A 27115-nucleotide genomic window follows, 5' to 3' on the forward strand; every position below is an offset into this window, starting at 1 on the left:
TCTACTGCCTGTCCCTCCTTTCTCACATTTATCTCCAGACTTCTCCTTGTCCAGATCTATTCTGCCCCCAACAATCTTCTATTCATTGAACTTTTTGAAACTTTGCACTTTTAGAGAGAGGTAAGGGATTGCTTCTGTGTACACAAATTTGCAGAGGGACAATAGGGTTGAGGTCTGTTATTTCTCACCTCTATATATTTTATATTTTTTTATTTAAAAAACATTTTTGCTGTTAACAAACATGTTATCTCTGAAGACACAAATATACAGTTTGAGAACTGAAAAACTAAGCATCTCTGATGGTATCTTCTAGACTGAGTCCCAATAGGTAGATAGAAAGATTAACCTAAATAATCTATACAGGAGCCCCTGGAATCCCATAAAATTGGGTCCCTAATCCATGAACTATTGAAACTAATTTACAAAAAACTTTTCTTAAACATTATATGAATATATTGTCTCATACTTTAGAATTAGAATTTACAATCTCTATTCCATGATGAGATGTCTTTGAGCTATAATGTATCTTAATTATAACTATCTTTAGATAAGTTTCAGAGTAGCACCCGTGTTAGTCTGTATATGCAAAAAGAACAGGAGTACTTGTGACACCTTAGAGCTAACAAATTTATTTGAGCTAAGCTTTCATGGGCTACAGCCCACTTCTTCAGATGCATAGAATGGAACATATAGTAAGGAGATATATATATATATATATGGCTTCTTCCACCTTTTCATGTTCTGTATGTATATATATACAGAACATGAAAAGGTGGAAGAAGCCATATCAACTAGAAGAGATAGATATACCAATGTGATATATGCCATCATGTGCCAGCAATGCCCATCTACCATGTACATTGGCCAAACCAGACAGTCTCTATGCAAAAGAATAAATGGACACAAATCTGATATCAGGAATCATAACATTCAAAAACCAGTAAGAGAACACTTCAACCTCTCTGGTCACTCAGTAACAGACTTAAAGGTGGCAATTTTGCAACAGAAAAGCTTCAGAAACGGACTCCAATGAGAAACTGCTGAACTTGAATTAATATGCAAACTAGATACCATTAATTTAGGCTTGAATAGAGACTGGGAATGGCTGAGTCATTACACAGATTCAGAGGGGTAGCTGTGTTAGTCTGGATTTGTAAAAGCAGCAAAGAGTCCTGTGGCACCTTATAGACTAACAGATGTATTGGAGCATGAGCTTTCGTGGGTGCATCCGACGAAGTGGGTATTCAGCCACAAAAGCTTATGCTCCAATATGTCTGTTAGTCTATAAGGTGCCACAGGACTCTTTGCTGCTATTACACAGATTGAATCTATTTCACCATGTTAAGTATCCTCACACCTCTTGTCAACTGTCTGAAATGGGCCATCTTGATTATCACTACAAAAGTTTTTTTTTCCCTGCTGATAATTGCTCATCTTAATTAATTAGCCTCTTAGAGTTGATATGGGTACTTCCACCTTTTCATGTTTTGTATGTATATATATCTCCTTACTATATGTTCCATTCTATGCATCTGAAGAAGTGGGCTGTAGCCCACGAAAGCTTATGCTCAAATAAATTTGTTAGTCTCTAAGGGCTTGGCTACACTTACAAATTTGCAGCGCTGCAGCAGGGTGTGAAAACACACCCTCTCCAGCGCTGCAAATTGCGGCGCTGCAAAGCACCAGTGTGGTCAAAGCCCCAGCGCTGGGAGCGCGGCTCCCAGCGCTGTCCGTTATTCCCCACAGGGAGGTGGAGTACGGACAGCGCTGGGAGAGCTTTCTCCCAGCGCTGGCGCTTTGACTACACTTAGCGCTTCAAAGCGCTACCGCGGCAGCGCTTTGAAGTGCTAAGTGTAGCCACAGCCAATGGTGCCACAAGTACTACTATCTTTAGATAGGTTTTTCCCTCAAAAAGCATTTGATCAAAAAAAATCCAATTTAAATTTAAAAAAACTGATTTTTAATTGTTTTTAAATCATTGATTTTTATCCACCCGGATAAGAAGTAGGACTGAGTGTACTTGTAGGCTCTAAAGTTTTACATTGTTACATAACTGCACTCAAAAACAAAACAATCTACATCTGTAAGTTGCACTTTCACAATAAAGAGATTGCATTATGGTACTTATGAGGTTAACTGGAAAATACTATTTTTTTTAAAAAACAGCACAAGTATTTGTAACAAGAATAATAATATAAAGTGAGCACTGTACACTTTGTATTCTGTGTTGTAATTTAAATCAATGTAGAAAAAATCCCAAAATAGTTAATTTCAATTGGTATTCTATTGTTTAACAGTGTGATTAAAACTGAGATGAATTGCGAGTAATTTTTGTGAGTTAATTGCGTGAGTTTACTGCGATTAATTGCCAGCACTAGTCATTTCTAGTTTTATTAGGGCTTGGCTACACTTACATTTTATAGGGCTCTAACTTGCTGGCTCAGGGGGGTAAAAAATCATCCCTCTGAGTGTAGCAAGTGTGAGTGCTTTAAAGCACTAGTGTAAACAGGCTCCGAGCGCTCGGAGCCAATCCCCTCATGGAGTTGGATTACCAGGAGCGCTGGGAGAGCTCTCTCCCAGCACTGACGCGTGACCACACTCGCCCTTCAAAGCGCTGCCGCGGGAGCGTTCCCGCAACAGCGCTTTGAAGTTTCCAGTGTAGCCATGCCCTTAGACTCCAAAGAACAAGCTAGGTCTCTCACATAGTCTTCATATAGGAGCACCATGTGTTTAAGGTAGATACTTCCTTGGCAGAAGAAAGGGGAAAGACAGGAAGAACTAGTTATTCTGCTGCCCATTACTGCTTCTTCAATCGTTCCTCTGTCATGGTCACTAATTAATCTCAATTGTTCTGGGACTGGCCAGCAATCTTTGGATTCCAAAGAGTCTTAATCACAGTCATGAGGAGAAGTGAAGAGGGACAGTAGGTAACATAGACTCAGATTCATGTCTTCAGGCAGCAGAGGTCTCTAGGATTCTCCTGATTTTGCAAACACAGCTTGATGATTAGTTTTATGCATATAACTAGCACTAGATTCCAGTGGGACTACTCCTGTTTTAGGATAAGCAAGTACCTTAATCATTTGCAGGATCAGGGCTAGGTCAGTAGATTCTGGAAGTTGGATTAAGGATCGAATAATGGCATATTACTCTAGAAAAAGTCTGCATATTAAACTAGTAGATCTAGGCAAAGATACATCTTGAGAAAAAGCGGGGAAGATGGGTTCTGTGTGGCTCAGCAGAGTTTCCTGAAAGAATTCTGAACAGCTCTGTGATGCATCTCCCTGCTGTGTGAAAGCCTATGCACTGCTTGAAGAAGGCCCTCCTAAATCCAGGCCGTTTCTGAGCTGGTGATGGCTTTTGTCTGGATTTCTTCAGTCTTGCTGACATCAGAGACTGCTCCTCACCAGCCCAGACATCAAATCTGAGAGAAGAGAGGAAACAAGGGTGGGCAAAAACAATGGAGAACACTTCCTGTCTGTACCACACAAAACTGCTAGACAGCTGGGACAAATTAATTAGGAAAACTAACTTCCACTCACCTCCCCCCATCCCCAAATCCCCATGGTCTGTTTGTGCTGGGTTGGAATCCCATACGATTCTACTCCAGTCCTTAGCCAGGTTAGACACAACTTTATAAAAACCTGGAAGAACCAGAATCAAAGCAGTTTCTCTCTGCAGATTCAGGCTTCCTATTTTCTTGCTGGATTGAGCCTCCCGGAATTATGTAGCCAGTTTTGTTCTCACGCTGATGTGTACGTAAACAATATCCCAGACCATATTCCAGCTCTGCTGTTGCAGCTGGAAAAGGGAGCTGATTGTGTTTCCCTGATTCTCTGTGTTTTGTCCCAGCTCAGGTATAGATTAGGATGGCCTATATTAGGGGCATCACGGAGTGGCATAAGCACCAGCTCCATGCCAGCTGTGCCAGTTCTATGCCTGCTCAAGACAGATGTCCAATTTCTGCCCCCTTAGTGCTGCATGAGCTTGTTCACATCTTCCAAATAAAGTAACAAGTACATTGAACTGAGGCATAGATCTCGCTTGTATATGTGGCACTTACACAGCCCAACAACAGAAGCCCCAAATGAGATCAGGGCCCCTCTGGACAAGGGACAACATACAAACACAGAGTGAGAGTCTCTGCCCTGAAGAGCTTACAGTCTAATTAGACAAGACTGACCGGGAAATGGAGGCCCAGAGGTGAAGTGAATTGGCCAGGGTCACAGCAGCAAATCAGTGGCAGAGCTGGGACTAGACCCTACGACTCTTTTGTCTAAAGCACTGGGTTGGCACTCAGGAGAGCTGGGTTCAAATTTAAGTTCTGACACACGCCCTGTGTGACCTTGAGCAAACCACTTATGGACTCCTTTGAGGTGCAGTCAGGGGTCCTCTACTCTGTCTGCATCCCTCTCTGGATTCCTTGTTCTGGCCCGTTGACTCTCCATCTTATCCCTGTTTTTTATTTTATTGTATTTGTTGTTCCCTGTGGTAATCGCTTGCTTTCTGGCTCAGTGGCTCCTCCCGCTCAGACCAGGGGGTGGGCCGTTAGGTTTGGGAGAGCCTATGGACAGGTGTCCAACAAGGAGTCCGGTGGCACCTTAAAGACTAACTACAGTAGTATACTACAGGCCCAACAAAGAAAATAACAGAACACCACTGGCCATCACGTACAGCCCCCAGATAAAACCTCTCCAGCACATCAACGATCTACAACCTATCCTGGAAAACGATCCCTCACTCTCACAGACCTTGGGAGGTGGGCCAGTCCTCGCTGACAGACAGCCCCCCAACCTGAAGCATATACTCACCAGACCACACCACAGAAACACTAACCCAGAGACCAATTCCTGTAACAAACCCCATTGCTAATTGTCCCCACACCTACTCTAGTGACACCATCAGAGGACCCAACCACATCAGCCACACCATCAGGGGCACATTTAGCTGCACGTCTACTAATGTTATTTATGCCACCATTTAATTTGGGCTTGAACGGGGACTGAGAGTGGCTGGTTAACTACAAAAGCAGCTTTGCCTCTCCTGGAATTGACACCGCCTCATCAATTATTGGGAGTGGACTAGATCCACCCTGATTGAATTGGCCCTGTCAACACTGGTTCTCCACTTGTGCAGTAACTCCCTTCTCTTCATGTGTCAGTATATAATGCCTGCATCTGACAAAGTGGTTTTTTACCCATGAAAGCTTATGCCCAAATAAATCTGTTAGTCTTTAAGGTGCCACCGGACTCCCTGTTGTTCCTGTGGACAAGCTAATTTGACAGCACTGATGGGGAAACTGGTGAAGTGACAAGTGAATTGGCCAAGGTAACACCAGCAACTCAGGGGCAGAGTTGAGCACAGAACCCAGATCTCCTGACTCCCAGTCCAGTGCCCTATCTACTGGATCATGCTGCTTCTCTTGGTGATGTTATAACACAAGTAAGGAAAAATAAAATAAAACCAAATCCCCTCGCAGAATAATATTCAGTCATTCTTTTATACAGTAACTTTCAGCTTAGAGGGTCCCAAAGCCCTGTACAAATATCATTATCATTATCTGGAAGTCAGTATCATTATCTGGAAGTCAATGGCAAACACATTTCCAGGAAAGCAGGAACTGCTCCTACAATTTTTAAGCTGACTGTGTGAGAGGACTTGTCACTAAGAGCAGAAAGATGAAGCAATTTAAAAGTACAGAGGAATTATCTACTGGTAAATTGGGGGCTTTAAAAAAAATAAAAGTTAGCTGAGGCACAAATACACGAATTTGAAACATCTCTCCAAGCCCCTGCAGGAGGTTCCCTCAGCTCTGGGCTTCCATGGTTCCTCGGTGGAACCGTCCACAGAAATAAAACAGTGGATCCGACAAAGTGGGTATTCACCCACAAAAGCTCATGCTCCAATAGGTCTGTTAGTCTATAAGGTGCCACAGGACTCTCTGCTGCTTTTACATAAATAAAACAGTTTGGTCCTTCATCTGGGCACCACATTTCAGCAACAGTCATTAGCTGCTCCTCTTGCTCTGGCAGAGGAACTGTTCATAATACTCGAAGCCTGCTGTTTTCCAAGTCCTGATTTCCCCCCACCCCCTTGACAGGAATGGAAAAGGAACCACCTATTGTCCTGGGTTTGTTGTTTGTTTTTAAAGGTAGCTCGGTTTTGCTTAGATCTGTTCCCCACACCCCCACGGGTGCTGTCACGTGGGGGGCTGTAGCCGCAGCCGCTGTGACGGACTCGGGGACGGCTACCTAGGAGCTCAGACACACGCCTGCTGGAGTTGCAGTCAACTTTGCAACTAGCTTCTTTAGCCCCAGTGGGTACAGCTGCTGTGTGTGATCTCACAGGGAGGAGCGTTCAGCGAGGGAAACTGACTGGAGCCGGAATAAGAGGCTGAGAAGTGGCTTTAGGACAGAGAAATACATAACTGGATTGGTGGGAAAGCGGTCGCCTTCTCGTGGGGGGGATCCTTGGGAGGCTGAAATAACCGAGCCCCTGCAAAAAAAACCCGAGCCCTTGTCTGGATCTGCCTACAAACCAGATGGAAAAATTTAAAGGTAAGCTAGGGATGGTGCTTATTATTCCTGGGTGGGTAGGGCTAGCGCGTGGGTGGGAGCGGAGAGGTTTTGTGGGGGAAACACGCCTGCAGCGGGATCTCTTCCCCCACCCTCCATGGGTTTAAAGGGGTTTGGGGAGCCGATCCCAGTTTTCTTTCAATATCAGTGCCTCCCCAGCGTGTCTCACTGGCGGCTGATGGGTTTCCGCTGGGGACTCTGGGCGCTGGAGCAGACGGAGGATCGGCTGGAAATTGCAGCTCGGGCTTCTGCACTGAGTAACTCGCCCCAGCAGCGGCGCGGGTTTGGGTTGATTTGGGGGGTTTTGTCCCCCCCGCCCCGGCAGTTCCAGGATCCTCGGAAAACAGGGCGGGGGCAGGGCTAGACACCCTGTCGTGTATCGCCGTGGGGGCGTTTTCAGAGCTGGCTCGGTTTGGGGGCGGCCCCCCAGGGCTCCGTCGGAGGCTCGCCCTGAGAGCCGCGGGGGCTTTCCTGGGGCGGCTGATGATTAGCAGGGAGCGAGGGGAATTCAGGGATCGGGCAAAACTGAAGCCCAAAAAGCCAGTGCGGGGCTGGAGGGAGCCGGAGTTCCCCCGGCCGGGCCGGGCGGGTTCAGGTGGGCGCGTTGTCGCTTCGGGAGCAGTGGGGCGGCGTCCAGCCGACATGGAAACAGCAGCAAGTGCAGACAGGCGCAGACCCAGGCAACAAGCGGGGAGCTGAGCAGATTTCCTGCTTCCGAGCCAAATCCTCCCTCCGCGCCCCTGCAAGATGCTGCTGCTGGGACTGGGAGGTGAAAGCTAATTGCAGCCCCCGGGCAAGCTCTGCTCTGCTTCAGGTGATCTAGGAAGAGAGGCGGGTCGGGCTTAAGCCAGTTCTTCACCAGAGGGGTGATGGGGGGTCGCTGGTCCAGGGAAGCCAGTGGAAAGACGCCGTGTGTCTGTGTGTCAGAGTTACAACCAGTCTGACTAATCCCGTGCAGCGCTGGCTGGAGAAATGCACAGCCCAGGGCGCGATCCGGGGCACGGGCCCGTACAAATGGAACGTGGCCCCAGAAAGCGAACCCCGGGGATGTGCTACAATTCCCAGCCTCAGCCCTGGCAGAGCTGACCTGCCTCCTGTCGCTTCTGCAGCGGAAAGGACTCCCACCTCCCCCCACTGCGCGCGTGGGGGGCATTCGGAGCACAGCCACACGAGTTGCGTTATTTCAGAAGGACGAGCTGCTGGAGGGGAAATGGCAGCTGGTCTCCAAATAGGTGTTTTGTTCCGCTGTTGAGCTGAGTGGGTTGTTTTTGTAATGAATGCGCTGGGTTGCTGAGTCAGTGGACTGTACCCTGTGGAGCCAGCATCTGATCTGCTATGTTGGTGTAAATGCACCGAGGTCAATGGGTTACTAGGGACTGATGCCGGTGTAGCTCACTTTGAGGAGAGCGGACGCGCTCCTGAGACAGACGCCACAACGGAGGAAAGAAAGGGCACAACAGTCTAGCCAACAACAACGTCTCCTCCAAGATTACACCTGTCACGTCTGTGGGAAAAGCTGCAGGGCACAAATGGGGCTCCTCAGACACTGAAAAACCAGTGAACCTCCTTGGCTGACATCATCCAGAGAGAGCAAAGATAAAAATCAACCTGGCCCGTGGGGTGGCCTGTTTTTAAATTCTTTGTAGCCTGTGCACACCTGCTGACTGTCCCTATTTAGGAAAGGACAATCACAGGGCAAGACCCTCAGCTGGTGTAAATCAACCTGCACCTACACCAATTTATGCCAGCTACGGAGCTTCCTGTGCAGACAGAGCCCTGTAGTGTAGACACAGTCTACTGCCAGAAGGGGCAGGAAGGCCACCTCCCTGAACAACATCAGCTACATTGATTAAAAGCCCCTTTCCATCAATATAGCTGCACCCACACTTGAGAATAATCCTGGCATAGCTGTGCCAGTCAGGTGTGTGGAAAAAGCCATATCCCTGAATGACATAGCTATGCCAGGATAAATGTAGACCAAGCCTCGGGCAAAACATAACTTGGTGAACTCTAACCACTCCCTTCTGGGGGGATGCCCTAAACTAGTGGGCATTTAGGGTCTGATCCTGCTCCCATACAAGACTCCCCTCTCTGGAAGATGGAGCTGATCTGTTCTCGGCAAGGAAAACCTATAAAGGCTTGTGCTGCAGAACAGAAGTGGCAGTTGCTTTATTCACTGGGCCCCTTCAGGATGTTTTGGTGATTTTTAACAGGGAATTTTGTGCTCAACCAACAAGTTCCAGCCTGACTTTTGATTTAATTGATACTTGTTAGTGTGACAGCAACAAGATTTTATTAGAATGAAAGTAGCTGCACCAAAGCTGTGGTGGTTGTGCCCATTTTAAATGAGGTTTAACTGACCTGGTGTAACCCACACACCTGGTTCTGGTGTTCTGTCCCATCTAGTGGCACCACGACCACTTGGAGGGTACGTCTATACTACCTGGTAGATAGTGTTTGATGTATTGGGGATTGACTTATTGCATCTTGTCTAGTAATCTAGAACTCAGCCTAGGATAATATTTGTAGTTGTTAGTTAACTTGATCTAATTGGCAACCTCTGAACTAGAGTTAAAATAGATTCCAGTTCAGGTGAAATGATCACATGTCACTGTAAGACTTCATTATCCACTTGCTGGCACACATGTGTAAAGGAAGGCTTACAATTAAACAGAGCCATTTACAATCAATGGTCCTAGTTAATGGGAGGTATCAAGATTCCAAACCACCATTAATGGCCCAAACTTTCATAGAATATCAGGGTTGGAAGGGACCTCAGAAGGTCATCTAGTCCAAACCCCCTGCTCAAAGCAGGGCCAATCCCCAGACCAATGCCCCAGATTCCTAAATGGCCTCTTCAACGACTGAACTCACAATGGGGGGTTTAGCAGGCCAATGCTCAAACCACTGAGCTATCCCTTCCTTATCCCCTTTGCTTAATTTCAGTAGGACCTCAGAGTTATATTTCATATTCCTAGTTTCAGATACAAGAATAATACATTCATACAAATAGGATGAACACACTCAGTAGATTATAAGCTTTGTAATGATACCTTATGAGAGACCTTTTGCATAAAGCATATTCCAGTTGTTATATTTACACTCAAACATATTTCCATAAAACATTTACGGAATGCAACATCACACCCTCCTCCTGAACTTACTGCTGGAGTCTTGGACACAGTCCATGGCGAATGCAGTACATGTAAAATCCCCCCCCTCCACACACACACACACACTCAGGTTGGGCTTGCTTCCAGCTAGAGAGTCCTTGGGGACTGTTCCCACCGGAGCAGTCACCAGGACCCCAACTTCCACCTCCAAGATAAGTATCTCTGTGCACCTCTTCCACTCCGTTACAGCCAGTTCGTGCTTCTAGGTCTCGATTTGTGCTCGTCTCTGGGCCTCAATTTTCTTGTCTTTTAAGTCCAGGCTTTGCTGATGCGCAGCCTTTTCTTTTTCCAGGGCAGCTTTTTGTGCTTCGATTTGAGCCTGTTTCTGGGCCACAAGTTCTTTGCCTTTTAAGTCAAGGGCTTGCTGGCTCTCTCTTTCCTTCTTAGCAATTTGTAACCTGTGCAGTTCTAGCTTGTTCTGAGCTTTACTCTCACCTTTTTGCTGATTTTCCTGCCTCTCTTTCCCTTATCTGAAATAAGCAAACAGAAGATAACAAACCAGTAACCACTTTGTCTGTTCTCCAGCCACCACACTCAAAACTCACTTAAAATCACTACCACAGTCTCAAAGCAATCAGCTGTGCACAGATCCTGCTCGACTATGCCGCTGTGATGGGTTCGGTCACAGAGACCCCCTTGGGATCAGGGCCGGCTCCAGCTTTTTTGCCACCCCAAGCAGCGAAGAGGGGGGAGGAAAACAAAAAAGAAGCCGTGATCGGTGGCACTTCGGCGGCTGCTCTGCAGCGCCACTTCATTCTTTGGTGGCAATTCGGTGGCTGGTCCTTCCATCCAAGAGGGACTGAGGGACCCACCACTGAATTGCTGCTGAAGACCCGGACGTGCCGCCCCCTTCCATGGGCTGCCCCAAGCACCAGCTTGCTGTGTTGGTGCCTGGAGCCGGACCTGCTTGGGATTGTCTCCTAGCCCATTGTCCCTGCCAGCTTGGGACTCCAGAACCCTGCCTTGTTGAGCCAGACCTTCTTGAGCTAGCCTGCTGCAACACAGACCCAGGTCTGGTCCATGCCCCCAAAGCTGCAGACTTTAACCAAAAACTGTTCAGCAGATCACCTATCTCCAGCACCCAGACACCCAGCTCCCAGTGGGATCCAAACCCCAAATAAATCCATTTTACTCTGTAAAAAGCTTATACAGGGTAAACTCATAAATTGTCTGCGCTCTCTAACACTGATAGAGAGAGATGCACAGCTGTTTACTCCCCCAGATATTAATCACTTACTCTGGGTTAATAAACAAAAGTGATTTTATTACGTATAAAAAGTAGGATTTAAGTGGTTTTAAGTAATAACAGACAGAACAAAATAAGAACAGGAGTACTTGTGGCACCTTAGAGACTAACAAGCAAAATAAAACAAAACACACAAGTCTAAGCCTAATACATTAAGAAACTGAATACAGGTAAATCTCACCCTTAGAGATGTTCCAATAAGCTTCTTTCACAGACTAGATTCCTTCCTAGTCTGGGCCCAATCCTTTCAGCTGGTACTGACCTTGTTAGTTCCAGCTCAGGTGGTAACTCAGGGATGAAATCATGGCAGCCCTCTTTTTATTCTGTTCCAGCCCCTTTTATAGTTTTGGCACAAGGCAGGAATCTTTTGTCTCTCTGGGTTCCCACCCCTCCTTCTAACTGGAAAAGCACCAGGTTTGAGATGGATTCCAGTTCAGGTGACATGATCACATGTCACTGTAAGACTTCATTACCCACTCGCTGGCACACTGTATACAGGAAGGCTTACAATTAAACAGAGCCATTTGCAACCAATTATCCTAGTTAATGGGAGCCATCAAGATTCCAAACCACCATTAATGGCCCACATTTTGCATAATTACAATAGGACCTTAGAGTTATACTTCCTATTCCTAGTTTCAGATACAAGAATGATACATTCATACAAATAGAATGAACACCCTCAGTAGATTATAAACTTTGTAATGATACCTTACAAGTGACCTTTTGCATAAAGCATATTCCAGTTACGTTATATTTACACTCATAAACATATTTCCATAAAACATGGAATGCAATATCACAGATGACCCCATTATTAAATATTTGTTCTCCATGTTGGCACTTATAGACTCTGATCAAGTTAATCTTTAACCACCTGTTTGTTTAGATAAATAGATTGAGTTATTTCAGTCTACCACTATAAGGCAGATTTTCTAATCCTTTAATCATTCTCAGGGCTCTGCAGATGTAGGCTTCATTGAAGAAAATGAGGGAAATTTTTGGCATCAGCCACAATTGAATTTGATGAATCATATATATTTTTGTACATACCTTTAACTATTAGGTATGTGAATATTCCCTTATTCTCTCCACACTGTGCAATGAGCATTGGGGGTTTGCTCCACACGCTAGAAGCCAGAAAAATGGCATTGGTGGTGAGACACTGTGTGCGCAGTCTGTAATGTACTTTGGAATGAAATGGGCGGCATAAATGGGTTTTATTATTACAACACCCTTCCCTCCACCCCTTCCTGCCTCCCCCCCCCAAGGATGGTACCACTGAACAACTTAACAAAAGGAAACAGCTCACAATGCAACAAGCCAGCACTCCAAAATTGCCCCTTGTAAAATACCTGTAAAACGTTGTGGGCCCCACCCTTCCTTTATGTTGCAGTGTTTATTTCTTTGTCATGTTGCAGCTTGGCATTGGGAAAGCTTCCTCCCCTCCCCAAATACACACACCTTTGCCCCTCTTTTTCCGCCCCCCCTTGTCCTTACACAACAGGATTTGTTTGCATTGATTCCCAGCTGGGGAAGAGAGATTGTGTTTGAATGAGCTTATTGTTTTGGAGTTTTCACTGAGTCTTTTCACTGAAGACCACAGCCCTGGAACATATTAAGTGGATATGCAAAAATGCTCATGGTATTCTTCTGGAATGTTTGAGGTTTGTAGCGCTCTTTGCAGCAATGGACTGGGCACAAGTGGGTAATTACAGTAATGTGGCCAGGTCTACACTAGGAACTCTTAGCTGGTATAGCTGTATGGATATGCTATCCTGGCAAAACCCTCCTAGTCTGGATGCAGCTTCTGCAGGCACAACTGAGGTAAAACTGTGTCTGTGCTGCTGGCTTCTATGTTGGTCGGGGCGTGAATTTTGTAGTGGACTTGGCAACGACCCCCAAGGTTTGGTGGATTCCACACAGGGATATATTTGACTTTTCAAATGTAAATGCTAGAAATAAACTCACTCCAACCATTTCCAACTTTGGATCTGGGGCTAAACGTTTGACCCACTTTATAATATGGTTCTGTATAGCTGGAAATGGAGTCAGTATAAATGTCCATCTAAGATACTTATGTGGCCCCTATACAGGTAGTGTCTGCGTGCCTCAATCTTGAATGTATTTATTTATTTGTTCTTGCAACATTCCTGTTGCTGTTATTCAGGTGGGGAACTGAGGTACAGAGAAGCTAAGTGAGGTGTCCAAGGTGATAAAGGAAGTTTGTGGCATATCAGGGACTTCAACCCAGTCTCCCATGTCCTAGGCTCATGCTATAAACACCTTCCCGAAGGGGACCTTTTCTCTGTGAAATATAATTATGCCCTGGCCTTCCCTTCAGAAATATTACAACCATTCAAATAACCTGTTCTGTGCTCTTCAAAATGACTGAAGCCCATTTTGGATTAAAGGAAACCATGACGACAAAATCTATCCCAAAGTGACAGCAGTTGAAGTGCTCACGGGGGGGAGAAGAAGAAGAAGAAGTAGTAGCAGTGGGAGGAGGGATAGCTCAGTGGTTTGAGCATGGGCTTGCCAAACCTAGGGTTGTGAGTTCAATCCTTGAGGGGGCCACTTAGGGATCTGGGGCAAAATCAGTACTTGGTCTTGCTAGTGAAGGCAGGGGGCTGGACTCAATGACCTTTCAGGGTCCCATCCAGTTCTATGACACAGGTAAAAGAAAACTTGGAGGGACAGGAACCAAGAAAACATGTGGTAGATGTGCAGGAAACAAAGACTAGACAAAACATGGGTATGTATGTATAAGGCTGAGCATTCTTCTTTAAAGCTGTGTGAGTGTAACCCTACAGTATTCAAGCAGGCTCCTGCAACCTGAGCTTATTCACTGTTGAGTTATCACATCTTATATCCCAGGCTGACAAGCAGGACAGACCAGCACCATAAGTTTGCCAGTGGCTGAGGAAGCTTCATGAGGTGACACTAGTTTATTTGCAAACTGTTTTTTATTTTTCTGGCACTAGGAAGTCTACGTGCATCTTTGTCATGAGTGCGCACACATACGCACCTTCTTAAGACTCAAGAGAATGGGTTCCATGTAGAAATGAGCCTGACCAAAACTACCTGAGCCAAACACGCTTGAATTCTAGGAAAATGCAGATCCAAGTCTTAAAATATAAAACTAGGCATGATCCTAACAGTGACACTTCGCAGTTTTCACTCAGGCAGAGGCTTAGGTGCTTATCTGGCCTCATTACCATTGTACCCGAGCCCCTCCCCATTTTTAATTGTATTTATCCTCACAACACTGCAGTCAGGCAGGAAAGGGCAGTGGTGTTATCCCCATTTTACAGCTAGGAAAGCTGAGGTTGAGAGACTACAGGTGAACTCCTGCCCCCCAGTTGGCAAAATTCTCATTGACTTCAGTGGGGCAGGATTTCAAGCGAAGTGACTTGCCCGGGATCAAGCATTGTGGTGGAGCAGAGAACTGAACCCCCTGCTGCTGAGGCAATGCCTGAGTCACTGGACCATCCTTCTGCTTTGGGAGGGTTTCCATACACATAGCAAGGCCTCAAGGGGAGGATCTTCAATCTTCCCCTTTTCTCCATGCTTTAGGTGAGAGGCCTGCTCAAAGGATCGTCACACCTAGCCATGCCCCAGAAGGAGGGAATGGCAGGGTCCTGTGAGGGAGAGGAGTGGGCTGAGGGGTCTGCGTATGTGCACATGCTTCTCATTAAATCCCACAGAGGAGAGTGGTGTTTGCCCCAGCCAGACAAAGCTTTAATAAAACAAAGACCCTCTGGGAGACTTCCTGATACTCCGGTGGGCCAGGCCGACCCTGCTTGTGGTGTAGCCTGATTTGGGGTGGGTTAGTAGGGTCGGTGGAATTTATCCCCTTAATTTAATTTTATTTGATTAATTAATTTTCTAATTAATTAGTAATATTGATAATAATTAATAGATATTAATAATATGGGTATGGCTCGCCAATGTGTATGATCAGAAGATAAAGTTCGTCCTGAATCAGGCTTCACAGAGTTTATAAAAGGAACTTTGGGGTATATGACAGGAACTTACACTGAGACCGAAATAGTCATAAAGACCTTTTATTAAAATCAATGAAACAATAAGTAAATGTAAAAACAGTTCAAGATTACAAAGTTACAAAATATCACAGTTCTTTAAGAGATATATTTATGATAATACACTGTTATAAACTCACTCTGTGCAGTAGCACTTTGGGTGTTTTTCACACTTCTGATAGAGGAAGTTAATAGTATGGGTTTGGCTTTAACCCTCCATAAACTAGATGCTTTAAAAGGTAAAGCAGAAGCAGAAATTAGATTTCTTTATACTTACAGCTTTTGAAAAGAAATAATACCACAGCCTATTAATAGTTAATAGCCTTCATAGATGGGTAGCATCGATGCGTAGATGGGGTGGAGGCGATGGAGTAGACAGGAACAGATAGATGGGTATATCGCCTGCCTAATGGTGATTTGTTTCACCTTTTATAGAAATCTTCCTCCTATGCCCAAATTTCGTCTTCCCCCCATGGAAATGTTAGGGTACACCTGCCTCATAGGCTAACATGTGTGTGCGTATGAGTGACAGTTATGTACGCATTTGTGGTGTACTTGTTAGATTTGTGGGCAAAAATCCCTATTTCCACCCTTTACTGTTATTGGTTCAGTTAAAGGTCTCCAGACATCTGCGTAGGTATTTTGTCTTATTATTACTTTTCTGAGTAAGGGTCCCAAAGGTTGCTTTCAGCGTCACAGGATGTCTGACCTGGATGTATCTTGCATTTCAGCTATTGCAAATCTATAAATCTATAAGCCTATTACATACTTAAATTTATCAAAAAGACATTTTATACAGACCAACAGATTAATCCTCAGGGCTACAGTGGCATGCTGCAAAGCTCATCTGTGGGGCCCACTGCTGTATTGCCAGCCCCAAGCATTCAACAATCATGAGCCAGGCTCCCCCAAAAAATCACGAGACTGGCTTTTTTTTTTTTTTAAATGAAAGCTGAGAGTGTCTCACAATCACAGGTCTCCAGGAGTTGGAGCTTTAAGAAAAACACCAAAGAGTGTGCGACAAAACCTGCACCAGCTGATGAAGCTGGAATGAGGGGGGGAGTGAATGTGGTCAGGCGGTGGCTATCGCAGTCAGCGTGGTCTGGGCAGGTCAATGTGGATTCTGTCCATGTGCCTTGTGGATTTTACATTTTGCCTTGTACATTTAAATCGCTGTGAAGGTGTTCAGAAGGCTAAATAAATAATTCCCCAGTGAATGCTTTTAGAGGTGGCCATTTCACTGGGCCAGGAAGAGAAGGGGGATTTCTGGACACTGAGTTATGTCTACACTGCAGTTAAAAACCCACAGGTGGCCCGTGCCAGCTGGCATGGACTCACAGGGCTCCGGCTAAAGGGCTGTTTAATTGTGCTGTAGATGTTTGGGGTCAGGCTGGAACCTGGGCTTTAGAACCCTGTGAGGTGCGAGGGACCCAGACCCAAATGTCTATACCACAATTAAACAGACCCTTAGTACTAGCCCCTTAGCCTGAGTCAGCTAGCACAGGCCAACCACAGATGTCTAATTGCAGTGTAGGCATATGGTGGGAGGAGGGTTGGGTGGGGAGCCTTTCTGATCCATTTTCCCCATATTGTAAATCATCCACCCTACTCCCTGTCATCTTCTTGGTCCTGAGGAGGTTTGCTTCCCTCTATGGCTGATTCCTGACCTCCCACTTGGATTAGGAGCTAACCTCAGCGAGCTGAGTCATGGTGGGAGAAGCGTGAAGGAGCCGGGAGACTGGGGCAGGCAGGGGTATGAGGATCTCTACTTGCTCCTGGGGTGGAGTGGCAAATTGAGAGGCTGTGCAGGTACAAAGGAGATTGAAGACCCTAGTTTAAATGAGGATGGAGAAGGGAAGAAGGGGAAAGAGGTGGACTGGAGACCTACTCCTCAGTGAAGATCACCAAGGATGCTTATGCCTATCCTTGGAGAGCTAAATTGTTAATCTTCTCCCTCCCTCTGAAGGCTCGTGTCATATCTGGAGTCTTCCCAGCAAAGGAGGATGATATGGGAATCTTTTCAGAGCTGTTAGCCATTCAGGGCCTGCTCTGTGAGCGGGCCAGGGAAATGTTGTCTGTGCTGAGCATACTGGACCAGATTCTTATATACAGTCTTGCCAACCCAAGTGTTCAAAAATCAGGAGTGAGGACCCTCAAAATTATGAGTTTGGCTTAAAAATGAGATTTTAAAAAAATCTGGGATTCTTTTTCTTTGTCTTCTGGTTTCTCAGGCTTTATGTTATACATCAGACATGGTTTCAAACTTTTTTTCTCTGCAATGATGAAGTTGATAGAAACATTTTTTAATGACATCTGAGAATCACTTGACTCCAGGAGCTGTGGCTTAAAAGACCAAACATCATGAGATTTGCAATAAACTCATCAGAGTTGGCAACGCTGGCAATAATCTTACTGCATTAGGCCACTCAGGTAGCATAAAGGGGTCAGATCAGATACTGGCCTGCTGAGAATTCCACCAGTGGAGATGCTACTGGTTTGTGAAGTCAGCTGCCCTTCCACCTGTCCCATCATGGGGAGTATGCCAGGGAAGGGAACATGGAGGAGGCATGGCTTCTCTCTGCTTTGGTGATGCTCCATGATCTCTTAGTGGAGCTCAGCTTCAGCTGGGAACCTGTACTGCTGTTTCTGCAGCAGCCACAGCTCAAAGAGTGGATGACTGTGACTGAAAGGAATTGAAGCTAGATGTCTTCAGAAACAAATGGTAATGCTAATGATTGGCGTTGTTTAGTAAATGTGGTGGGTGGGCCAAAAATCAGTGAGAACAGCTGTTACTAAAGGAAAGGCAAGCATGGGTAATTGCAGCTGGCAAGGAAAGCCTGACTTACTGACTGTTATACTGCAGACTGGAACGTGGTGAAAGAGTTTAGCTGTGGAAATATGGACCCATTGGGTATCAGCAGCTGGGGATATGTTTGAAATCATACAGGGAAAGCATGAGAAAATGGCAATTGTTTGTTCTAAAGTTCCAAATATGAAGGGTAACTTTCACTTAAATACTTTTTTCCCACTGACCTATTGCCTTCTTCGTAGGCAAAATTCCATGGAAAGCACATCTGATGTTTTAGTGTATGGCAACATTATTTCCAGACAGAGTTGTAGTATGGGGTCAGACTGTGACTCCCACATAACATATATATTGTGCCAATTGTGATTTTAAGAAAAGCTGATATCTTTTTTTTTTTTCTCAAATGGAACAGTCTGCTTTTCATGGGTGCTTTCTCCCCACCCCGTTGTGTTGATGTTTTTGGATATGCATAGCATGATTCTTATCAATGAAGGGAAATATCTGCAAGTCTTGTTGGCAATTCAGCCTGTGGGTTTCTTATCACAGTTTATAAGGGATTCCAAAATTTCCCCAAAGTTTATAGGGAAACTTTGGTGCTCAAAAGAAGTCAGTGTGAACCCCCCAAATGGAGATGATATAGGGTCAAATTTTCAAAAGCCCTTAAGTGATTTAGAAGCCTAAGGGTACGTCTTCACTACCCGCCATATCGGCAGGTAGCAATCGATTTCTTGGAGTTCGATATATCGCGTCTCATCTAGACGCAATATATCGAACTCCGAACGCGCGCCCGTCGACTCCGGAACTCCACCACCGCGAACGGCGGTGGCGGAGTCGACGGGGGAGCCGCGGACGTCGATCCCGCGCCGTGAGGACGGGTAAGTATTTCGAACTAAGGTACTTCGACTTCAGCTACACTATTCGCGTAGCTGAAGTTGCGTACCTTAGATCAACCCTCCCCCCAGTGTAGACCAGGCCTAAGTCTCATTTTCAAGTGACTTAGGCTTCTAAATCACTTAAGAGCTTTTGAAAATTTGATCCATAATATATCAGCAGAAACTGATCCACTTTTACCTAGAAAGGAGTCTGATTGGGAAAATTCTCCAAGAGGTTTTTCCATTGCCGTGGGAACTCCATCTCCCTGAGCTACAGTAACTAGGTTGACTGAAGCATTTTACGTGAAGGGTTAGGTGGGCAGTTTTTCATACCCCTGAGTGCTGTAGTTACATCAGCCTAACTTTTAAGTGTAGTTCAGGTCATAGTTAGAAAATGAAGAGCAGACTTTGGCATTGGTGGTAAAAAATTAGCGTAATGGGGCTCCCATCCTTCCGATCCTGCTTTCGCACAGGTAACTAACTCTTTCAGGTGTGCATGGAATATACAGGTACAGGCTTCTCTGTCCTGATAGATACATATATCCAAGAACAGATCTCTGAGCTAAATTCACCCCACAAATCTTTTTATTATTGAGTGTGAAAACCATTAAGACTCAGGAGGAAACAGTTGGCTGACAGCCAACTGTTATGCAAGCTTATGCCATGTCACTGGTGGATTTAAACTGTACGTTTCTCCACAAGCAAGTTTGCAACTTGGAGTTTTCTTGCATGAAGAATTTCATCACATCAGCTGCAGCTCTGCAACATTCCAGCAACTCGTTTGTTTCATTTAGTATTGGACAAACCACTGAACATGGCTGATCTGTCTAGTTGGCTTCCATGCCAGACAACTCAAACTTCCAACATTACCATTCCTATTGTGAATGTTATGTGCACTGCATGTACTCAGTGTAAATATAATCAGAAGCCACTTGGTATCCACAAGCAGTTTGTGCATAACAGCATGTGCACAATTTGCAATTGCAGCCATAAAATTGTAAATACAAAAATGGAGGCTGCTTTTAAAAACCAGTGACAATAACTGCATAACTATATAAAGCAGGCATAGGGTCAGATGTCAATGGAGCGTCACTGATTTATGCTCGCTAAGGATATGGATATATGTATCCAAATCTTGTTGCAATCTTAACTTTGGAGTCACGACTAATGGCTGCATAATTTCACTTTCCATAGAGCAGATTAAAGAACATTTGCATCTCATAAAAAGGTATAAAGGTCTGTTGCCCAGTAGTTTTACCAACATAGGATCATAGGACTGGAAGGGATCATGAGAGGTCATCTAGTCCAGTCCGTTGCATTGATGGCAGGACTAAGTATTATCTAGACCATTCCTGATAGGTGTTTTGTCTACCCTGCTCTTAAAAATATCCAGTGATGGAGATTCCACAACCTCCCTAGGCAATTTATTCCAGTGCTTACCCACCCTGACAGTTGGGAACTTTTTCCTAATGTCCAACGTAAACCTCCCTTGCTGCAATTTAAGCCCATTGCTTCTTGTCCTATCCTCAGAGGTTAAGAAGAACAATTTTGCTCCATCCTCCTTGTAACAACTGTTTATGTACGTGAAAACTGTTATCATGTTCCCCCAGACTAAACAAACCCATTTTTTTTCAAACTTCTCTTATATGTCATGTTTTCTAGACCTTTCATCAGTTTTCTTCCTCTTCTCTGGACTTTCTGCAATTTGTCCATCTCTTTCCTGAAATGTGGCGCCCAGAACTGGACACAATACTCCAGTTGAGGCCTAATCAGCGCAGAGTAGAGCGGAAGAATTACTTCTTGTGTCTTACTTACAAAACTCCTGCTAATAGATCCCAGAATGATGTTCACTTTTGTTTGCAACAGCGTTACATTGTTGACTCATTTGGCTTGTGATCTACTATGACCCCCAGATCCCTTTCTATGTCATTTCTTCCTAGGCAGTCATTTCCCATTTTGTATGTGTGCAACTTCCTAAGTGGAGTACTTTGCATTTGTCCTTATTGAATTTCATCCTATTTACGTCAGACCATTTCTTTAGTTTGTCCAGATCATTCTGAATTTTAATTCTATCCTCCAAAGCACTTGCAACCCCTCCCAGCTTGGTATTGTCCGCAAACCTTATAAGTGTACTTTCTGTGCCATTATCTAAATCATTGATGAAGATATTGAACAGAACCAGACCCAGAGCTGATCCCTGCAGGACCCCACTCATTATGCCCTTCCAGCATGACTGTGAACCACTGATAACTACTCTCTGGGAACGATTTTCCAACCAGTTATACACTCACCTTATAACAGCTCCATGTAGGTTGCATTTCCCTAGTTTGTTTATGAGAAGGTCATGCGAGACAGTATCAACAGCCTTACTAAAGTCAAGACATGCACAAATTTCCCCCAGGAATAGAGAATTACAGAAACCCCTACGACAACCCAGTGCATGTTTCTCTGTTCCCCAGAGCCCAGCCAGGGGGCCAGACACCTGCACCCCCCCCCCCCCAAAGCCCAGCTGCAAGGGGGCCCCCCAGCCCAGATACCTGCACCCTCTCCCTCCCATGGGAGCCCCTGGCCCAGATACCCCTTCCCAGAGCCCAGCCCCCTACCCCTTTGCCCAGATACCCACATCCCCTCTCCACTAAAGCCCAGCCATGGGGCCCCCACAGCCTACAAGCTGGATCCCAGGCTTGAGTGGAGTTTCCTGCACACGGCTGTCTCCTTCCCTCAGGGTGTGCGGGGAACTGCAGCTGTTGGGAACCATCTAGCTTCCTCACGCCTCGCCCCAGCAATGTCTTCTATGTGCGAGCTGGGCTCTGCCAGGTCCAGCGGCCCCCAGTGGTGGCCAGCAGCACTGCAGCCAATGTCTGTGGGAGAAAGGAAATTCTGTGCGCACAATAGTAATTTCTGCAAAATTCTGCATTGCGCAGAACTCCCCCAGGAGAAATAAATTATAATCAAGACCATTTCTTGTAGATAGTCCACTTACATGGCTTTGATAACTAAAACCTTTGAAATGTAAACCTATATTGTTGGAGAACTAGAAGTAAATACTAATTGTATTTATCTGTTTACACCTATATATTGTTAGATATTAACAGTGTAACCAGATTAGCCTGTAGATGCTAAACTTCTGTTCCTGTCTGTTCCTATATTCTATTGCTGCAGAGATCAAAAGGGAATATTTACATTAGATGAAACTTTGGATGTAATAATATCACTGTCTGTATTTCTCTTTGAAGTTTGTAGTAAACTGTCTATGAACTGCTAGAGTGGTTAATTATCTCATGCTAATGCATGCAGCTAGTTACCAGTGTGTGCCTAGGAAATAGGCAGTTTAATTCAAAGCACCAATGTATATTACCTATTCTTCATCCAAGGAATGCCTACTGTGTTATCTTCTGTCAAGAGGCTATCGTAGCCTGCCAGAGATCTGCCAGGACTGGATTGCTTGAGGGGAGCTGTGATTTTGGCTTCTGGGTAACTAGGAAGGTGTAGTAGAACCTGTTTTGTTGCTGAATCTTGGTTTTGGGAATCATCTGCCCCATTCTTTGCACTTTGCCCTGATTGCTCAGTCTCAGTGAAACCCCTCCAGCAACCACAGTCACATACCCTTTATATCTCTAGCCAGTTTAATCTTGTTTTGTGCCTAGGCCTTTCTAATTTTGTCCCTACATACTTGTGTTATTTGTTTATATTCACCCTTTGTAATTTGACTTAGTTTCCACTTTTTGTCGGACTCCTTTTTTTGAGTTTCAGATCATTGAAGATCTCCTGGTTAAGCCAGGGTGGTCTCTTGCCTTACATTTCCTCTCTTTCCTATGCAGTGGGATAGTTTGCTCTTGTGCCCTTAATAATGTCTGTCAAGTTTCTTGAACTGTTCCCCCCCCTTAGACTTGCTTCCCATGGGATCTTATCTACCAACTCCCCAAGTTTTGCTGAAGTCTGCCTTCTTGAAATCCATTATCTTTATTGTGCTGTTTTCCCCTCCTACCATTCCTTAGAATCACGAACTCTACCATTTCATGATCACTTTTACCCAAGCTGCCTTCCGCTTTCAAATTTTCAACCATGTATTCCTGTTGCTTTTATTGTCATTCTCCTTCAAAACTAGAGGCATTGTTGCCTTAGGGCAAATCCAGTCAGCCCGAGAGGACAGATTACAATGTAACACTCCATAGCTGTTACGGGATAGTTCTGTTGTGGCAGCCAGTGAACAATGATAAAGCCATGCATAGGAAGAAGACTATGAAGGAGAATTGGATTCCAGGGCTTTGGGTAACAGGCAGTAGCACATTGTACCTCTGTAGATTTTACTTTGCTGCTCATGGTTGAGGTAAATCCCAGAAGGGGTGTGTGTGGAATAGACCTTGATTAGCTACATCAGTGCAAAAGCTACATGTGCCTGGTCTCCACTAGGATTTCATTTGACATAGCTGTCTCCAATTAAACATACAACTATTTTTTGCAGTGGAGACCTAGTCTGTGTTGATCATAACTTCTTGCACTTTCCATATATGTAATGCCCTTGCTTTCCTAACACCATAACAGGCTGAATTGTGCAACTAAGATTCTCACTCAGCCTATTGTTTATATGACTGGATATATTTGCACCTCCATTTGAATTCCCCTGCTTTAGTCATTTGGTTCATTCAATTTCATGTGTTGCTTATTTACCTCCCTTGTTTTAAACCCATGGCAGCTTTATTCTCCTGCAGCTGGTAATCTTGTGATTGCTGTTCAGACCAGTTCACTTAATGAAGACACGATAACCCAATGGTGCACCCAGGCATCTTCCACTTGGTGAAGGCCATGCTAGTGGAGTACCATATAGACACTAACTGATTCAGACCCTGTCATAATTGTAATAACCTTTTGGGAGCTGGGCTTGGAGTCTGTTTGCCTCCATATGGTACAAAGCATTGGATTCTGCTGCCTTGTCTGTACTAATAAAGTTGCACCCGTTTAACAAACTAGATACATTTTTAGATCAATTTAATGTGGTGCAAACCTCTGATATAGATGTGCAACTCGCTGGTCAGCAGGTGTTACAAGTTCCTTCTCTGTGCTTAATCCAAGGAGGACATGAGGCGGTTACAGATCCCAGTGTCAGAGCCTGGGTCAAGCTAGAGAGACTCTCTCTCTCTTTTAGAATTGCAGGACCTGGTTCTCCCTTTCAGCACTGGAGGTCCGTGGGTCAGTGACCGGTATGGGCCAAAATTGTGGCCATCATGGAGGTATTTACCCTTGCTTATGTTTATTCAGCTTAAATCGGGAACCTATAGATGAAGCTAAACAGATTTAAGCAGGACTTAAAATGGCTTAAGTGTGTCTACATTGGGATTTGCCCAAGATCAATTTAAAAATTGCTCTAGATTTCAAATCTTTAGTTAACTAGTTGTAGTCTAACTAGTATAGACAAGGCGTATTTCTAGAAATGGGAGTGAGAGTTAGAGAAAGAAAATAAAATGAAAATTCTACTGCAGAATTGTAAAGTTTGAATTCTCTTACGTGGCCAAGACCAAAAACAGATACTTTATAAACTCAGGAGGTCAAGAACTCCAGCATCCCAATAACCGAATGATTTCTTTTTAACTCACTAGATATTGTCTACTAAAACTGCCATTGGTCCTTTAGCCTCTCAGTGCCCTTCCAGTGCTCAGTAAAACAAGCCTGGGGCATCTCACAAGGATAATGATGATGATTTCTGGGCCAAAAGGTGTCCTGACTGCTAGTCAAGTGCTTTGACTATATTACAGAGCACTTCCTTTCATGAGTGCAGCTTGTTAGTAGATTCCTGGGTGGCACACACAAGCAACATTTTATGTTGGTTCACATTTGCATTTATTTATTTATTTATTAGGGATTATGGAATTGAATTGCTGTGGTTATTTAGATAAAGAATGGCTAGCTCAACCTTCCTGCTATACTTTTGATTTAAACAATGTCATTCCCCCAGATTATTTATTTATTGCCAATACCATGTTAGCTCTTATGATTGTTCTTGCAGCTTTGTGCAAGAATACTGCAGGAATTACATGCTGTGTTGTCAAAAAAAAGCACTTGCAGCATGTTCAGGCTCCAGGGAATTCTAATTAATCATCAGAGTGGGACATGAGGATCACTTATAGGATATCTGGTTAGTGTTGTAAATAGTTCTCACAGCTCTATACAGGTGATGAAGTGAAGTTGTTATCCACATATTTGGGGCAGGTTTGTTTGTGCAGCCGTTGTCTATGTCCAAAGTCAATTTCACTATAGAAAAGGATACACACCCTGGCTATTGTATTCTACTTCAAACAGCATGCTGGGATCTAGTTCAGTTATTTGGACTCTCTTTGTTACTAAGATTTAAATTCCGGAAGGTGCTCTTGGGTTGTATAACGTTATCTTCTCAGTACAAAAATCTCAGACCAGGTCTTCAGCCAACCACAAAATCTTTGCAGTTGAATTTCATTCCCAGGGTGGACTAAGTTTTTGTTGGAAACTCTCTGTTTTCAGCATATGTTCTTGTTTTTCCCCACAAACATAGCTGTCTCCTTGGCCCTAATTTAAAGGAAACACAAAAGGCCAAATTCGTGCGTGGTGTCACTCCAGCAAAGTCGATGGAGTGACTCTGGGGATCAGTTTGGTCCAAAGATCTTATGCTGGGTTTACTGAGAGGTTACCAGTTTTATTACTATGTTACTTAACTGTGTTTCTTGCCTTTGACAAGTCCCAAAATCAAATTTTAACCTAGCAAAATCTGTTTCTATTACAGGAGTAAGGCAGAGTTGGCAAATCATTAGCAAAATGAAAGCACTAATATTCCAGGGCTTTAGTATAATTAACATGACTAACACTTGTTCTAGAAATAATTAGGACTATTAAGAGGCAATAATGAAGCACCTTGCAGCCACATACTCTGTTCTATTATTGTTGGTTGGCATTCCAGTACTACCTAGGGGCCCTGACCAAAACTGAGACCCCATTGTGCCAAGCACTCTGCAAACACATGAGAACTTACATTGTAAGTAGACAAGACAGACAAAGGTGGGAGGGAAAACAGGCACAGAGAGATGAAGTAATTGCCCAAGGTGACACCACACCTAGGTCTTCTGACTCCCAATCTAATGCCCCTGCCTAGCCATTAGCATGCTGTTTCCCGGCATCCTAATTATGACCTACTAGGTGTTGTATCACTGCTCAGTTATATCTCAGCTTGGCAAGTAAACAGACTCCATTTAGTCCCATGGAATCAACTTCAGATGTATAGAGGAAAGCAGCCCTTAACATCCAGTTGTGCGGGATGCTGACTTCCATCCCTCTACGTGAGCACACTTCATCTATAGAAAGGCTGCAGCCTGGATTAAGAACTATAATGAACACTCATTAATTAACAAAGGCACTGCCATATTTAGCTCAGAAGTGGCCCAAGTGTAGTTTCTAGGCTGAATGTGCCCTATGCACTTCTGCGATTTGGCCTTACTCTCCCTTCACCTTTACCAAGCTCCAAGGAGAAACATTAACTCCTTCTGGGGCAAAATTTGGGTGCCCCTGTCCTAGCCTGAATCATGCTGTAGAATTACTTTCAGAAGCAATTTAGACTAAGATATTAATTTAAAATCAATAGTGGAAGAAATTACTAGGGAGCTAAGTTGTGAGTATTCCTCACTTAATGAGCAAGGGAAGGATATAATGAATCTGAAGTAAGTACATGTGCATTGCAGAGGAGGTGATCTGGCCATAGTTAGTTGTGATGGGTTGGATCACAGAAACCCCCTTGGGAACTGCCAACTGATGTGCCAAGACTACTTCTGCCCCTGCTTTCCCTGCCAGCTTGGGACCCCAGCACCCTGTCCTGTTGAGCCAGACATGCCCGTCTGCTCCAACAAAGACCCAGGGTCTGAATTACTTGCCGCAAAGCTGCAGACTTAACTGAAACCAGCTTACAGAAGTGTTCTTCTCTTTAACACTCAGATGCCCAACTCCCAATGGGGTCTAAACCCAAATAAATCTGTTTTACTCTGTATAAAGCTTATACAGGGTAAACTCATAAATTGTTCGCCCTCTCTAACACTGATAGAGAGTTATAGCTGTTTGCCCCCCCGGGTATTAATGCATACTCTGAGTTAATAAGTAAAAAGTGATTTTATTAAATACAGAAAGTAGGATTTATGTGGTTCGCAGCAGTGATAGACAGAACAAAGTGAATTACCAAGCAAAATAAAATAAAACACGCAAATCTAAGCCTAATACAGTGCTATAACTGAGTACACATAAAATCTCACCCTGAAAGATTTTCCATAAGTCTCTCTTTCACAGACTGGATGCCTTCATAGTCTGGGCACAGTCCTTTCCCCTGATACAGCCCTTGTTCCAGTTCAGGTGGTAGCTAGGGGATTCCTCATGATGGCTCCTCACTTT

At 44.5% G+C, this 27115-nt stretch overlaps 1 protein-coding gene across 3 annotated transcripts in view; it reads left to right on the plus strand.

The window, feature by feature from the left end:
• Positions 1-6300: 6300 nt before the first annotated feature.
• Positions 6301-27115, plus strand: part of AFAP1L2 (actin filament associated protein 1 like 2) — a 111531-nt gene continuing 90716 nt past the window's right edge. For 2 of the 3 annotated variants that reach the window (XM_045023976.1, XM_045023978.1), the window contains exon 1: positions 6303-6557. In XM_045023976.1, coding sequence (XP_044879911.1) covers positions 6542-6557 — 16 coding nt within the window. In that variant the 5' untranslated portion in view covers positions 6303-6541. Of the gene's footprint in view, positions 6558-27115 lie in introns of all 3 variants that reach the window. The other variant, XM_045023977.1, reaches the window with a different exon arrangement.

This window comes from Mauremys mutica, chromosome 7 (assembly GCF_020497125.1).
Source record: "Mauremys mutica isolate MM-2020 ecotype Southern chromosome 7, ASM2049712v1, whole genome shotgun sequence".
NCBI lineage: Eukaryota > Metazoa > Chordata > Testudines > Geoemydidae > Mauremys > Mauremys mutica.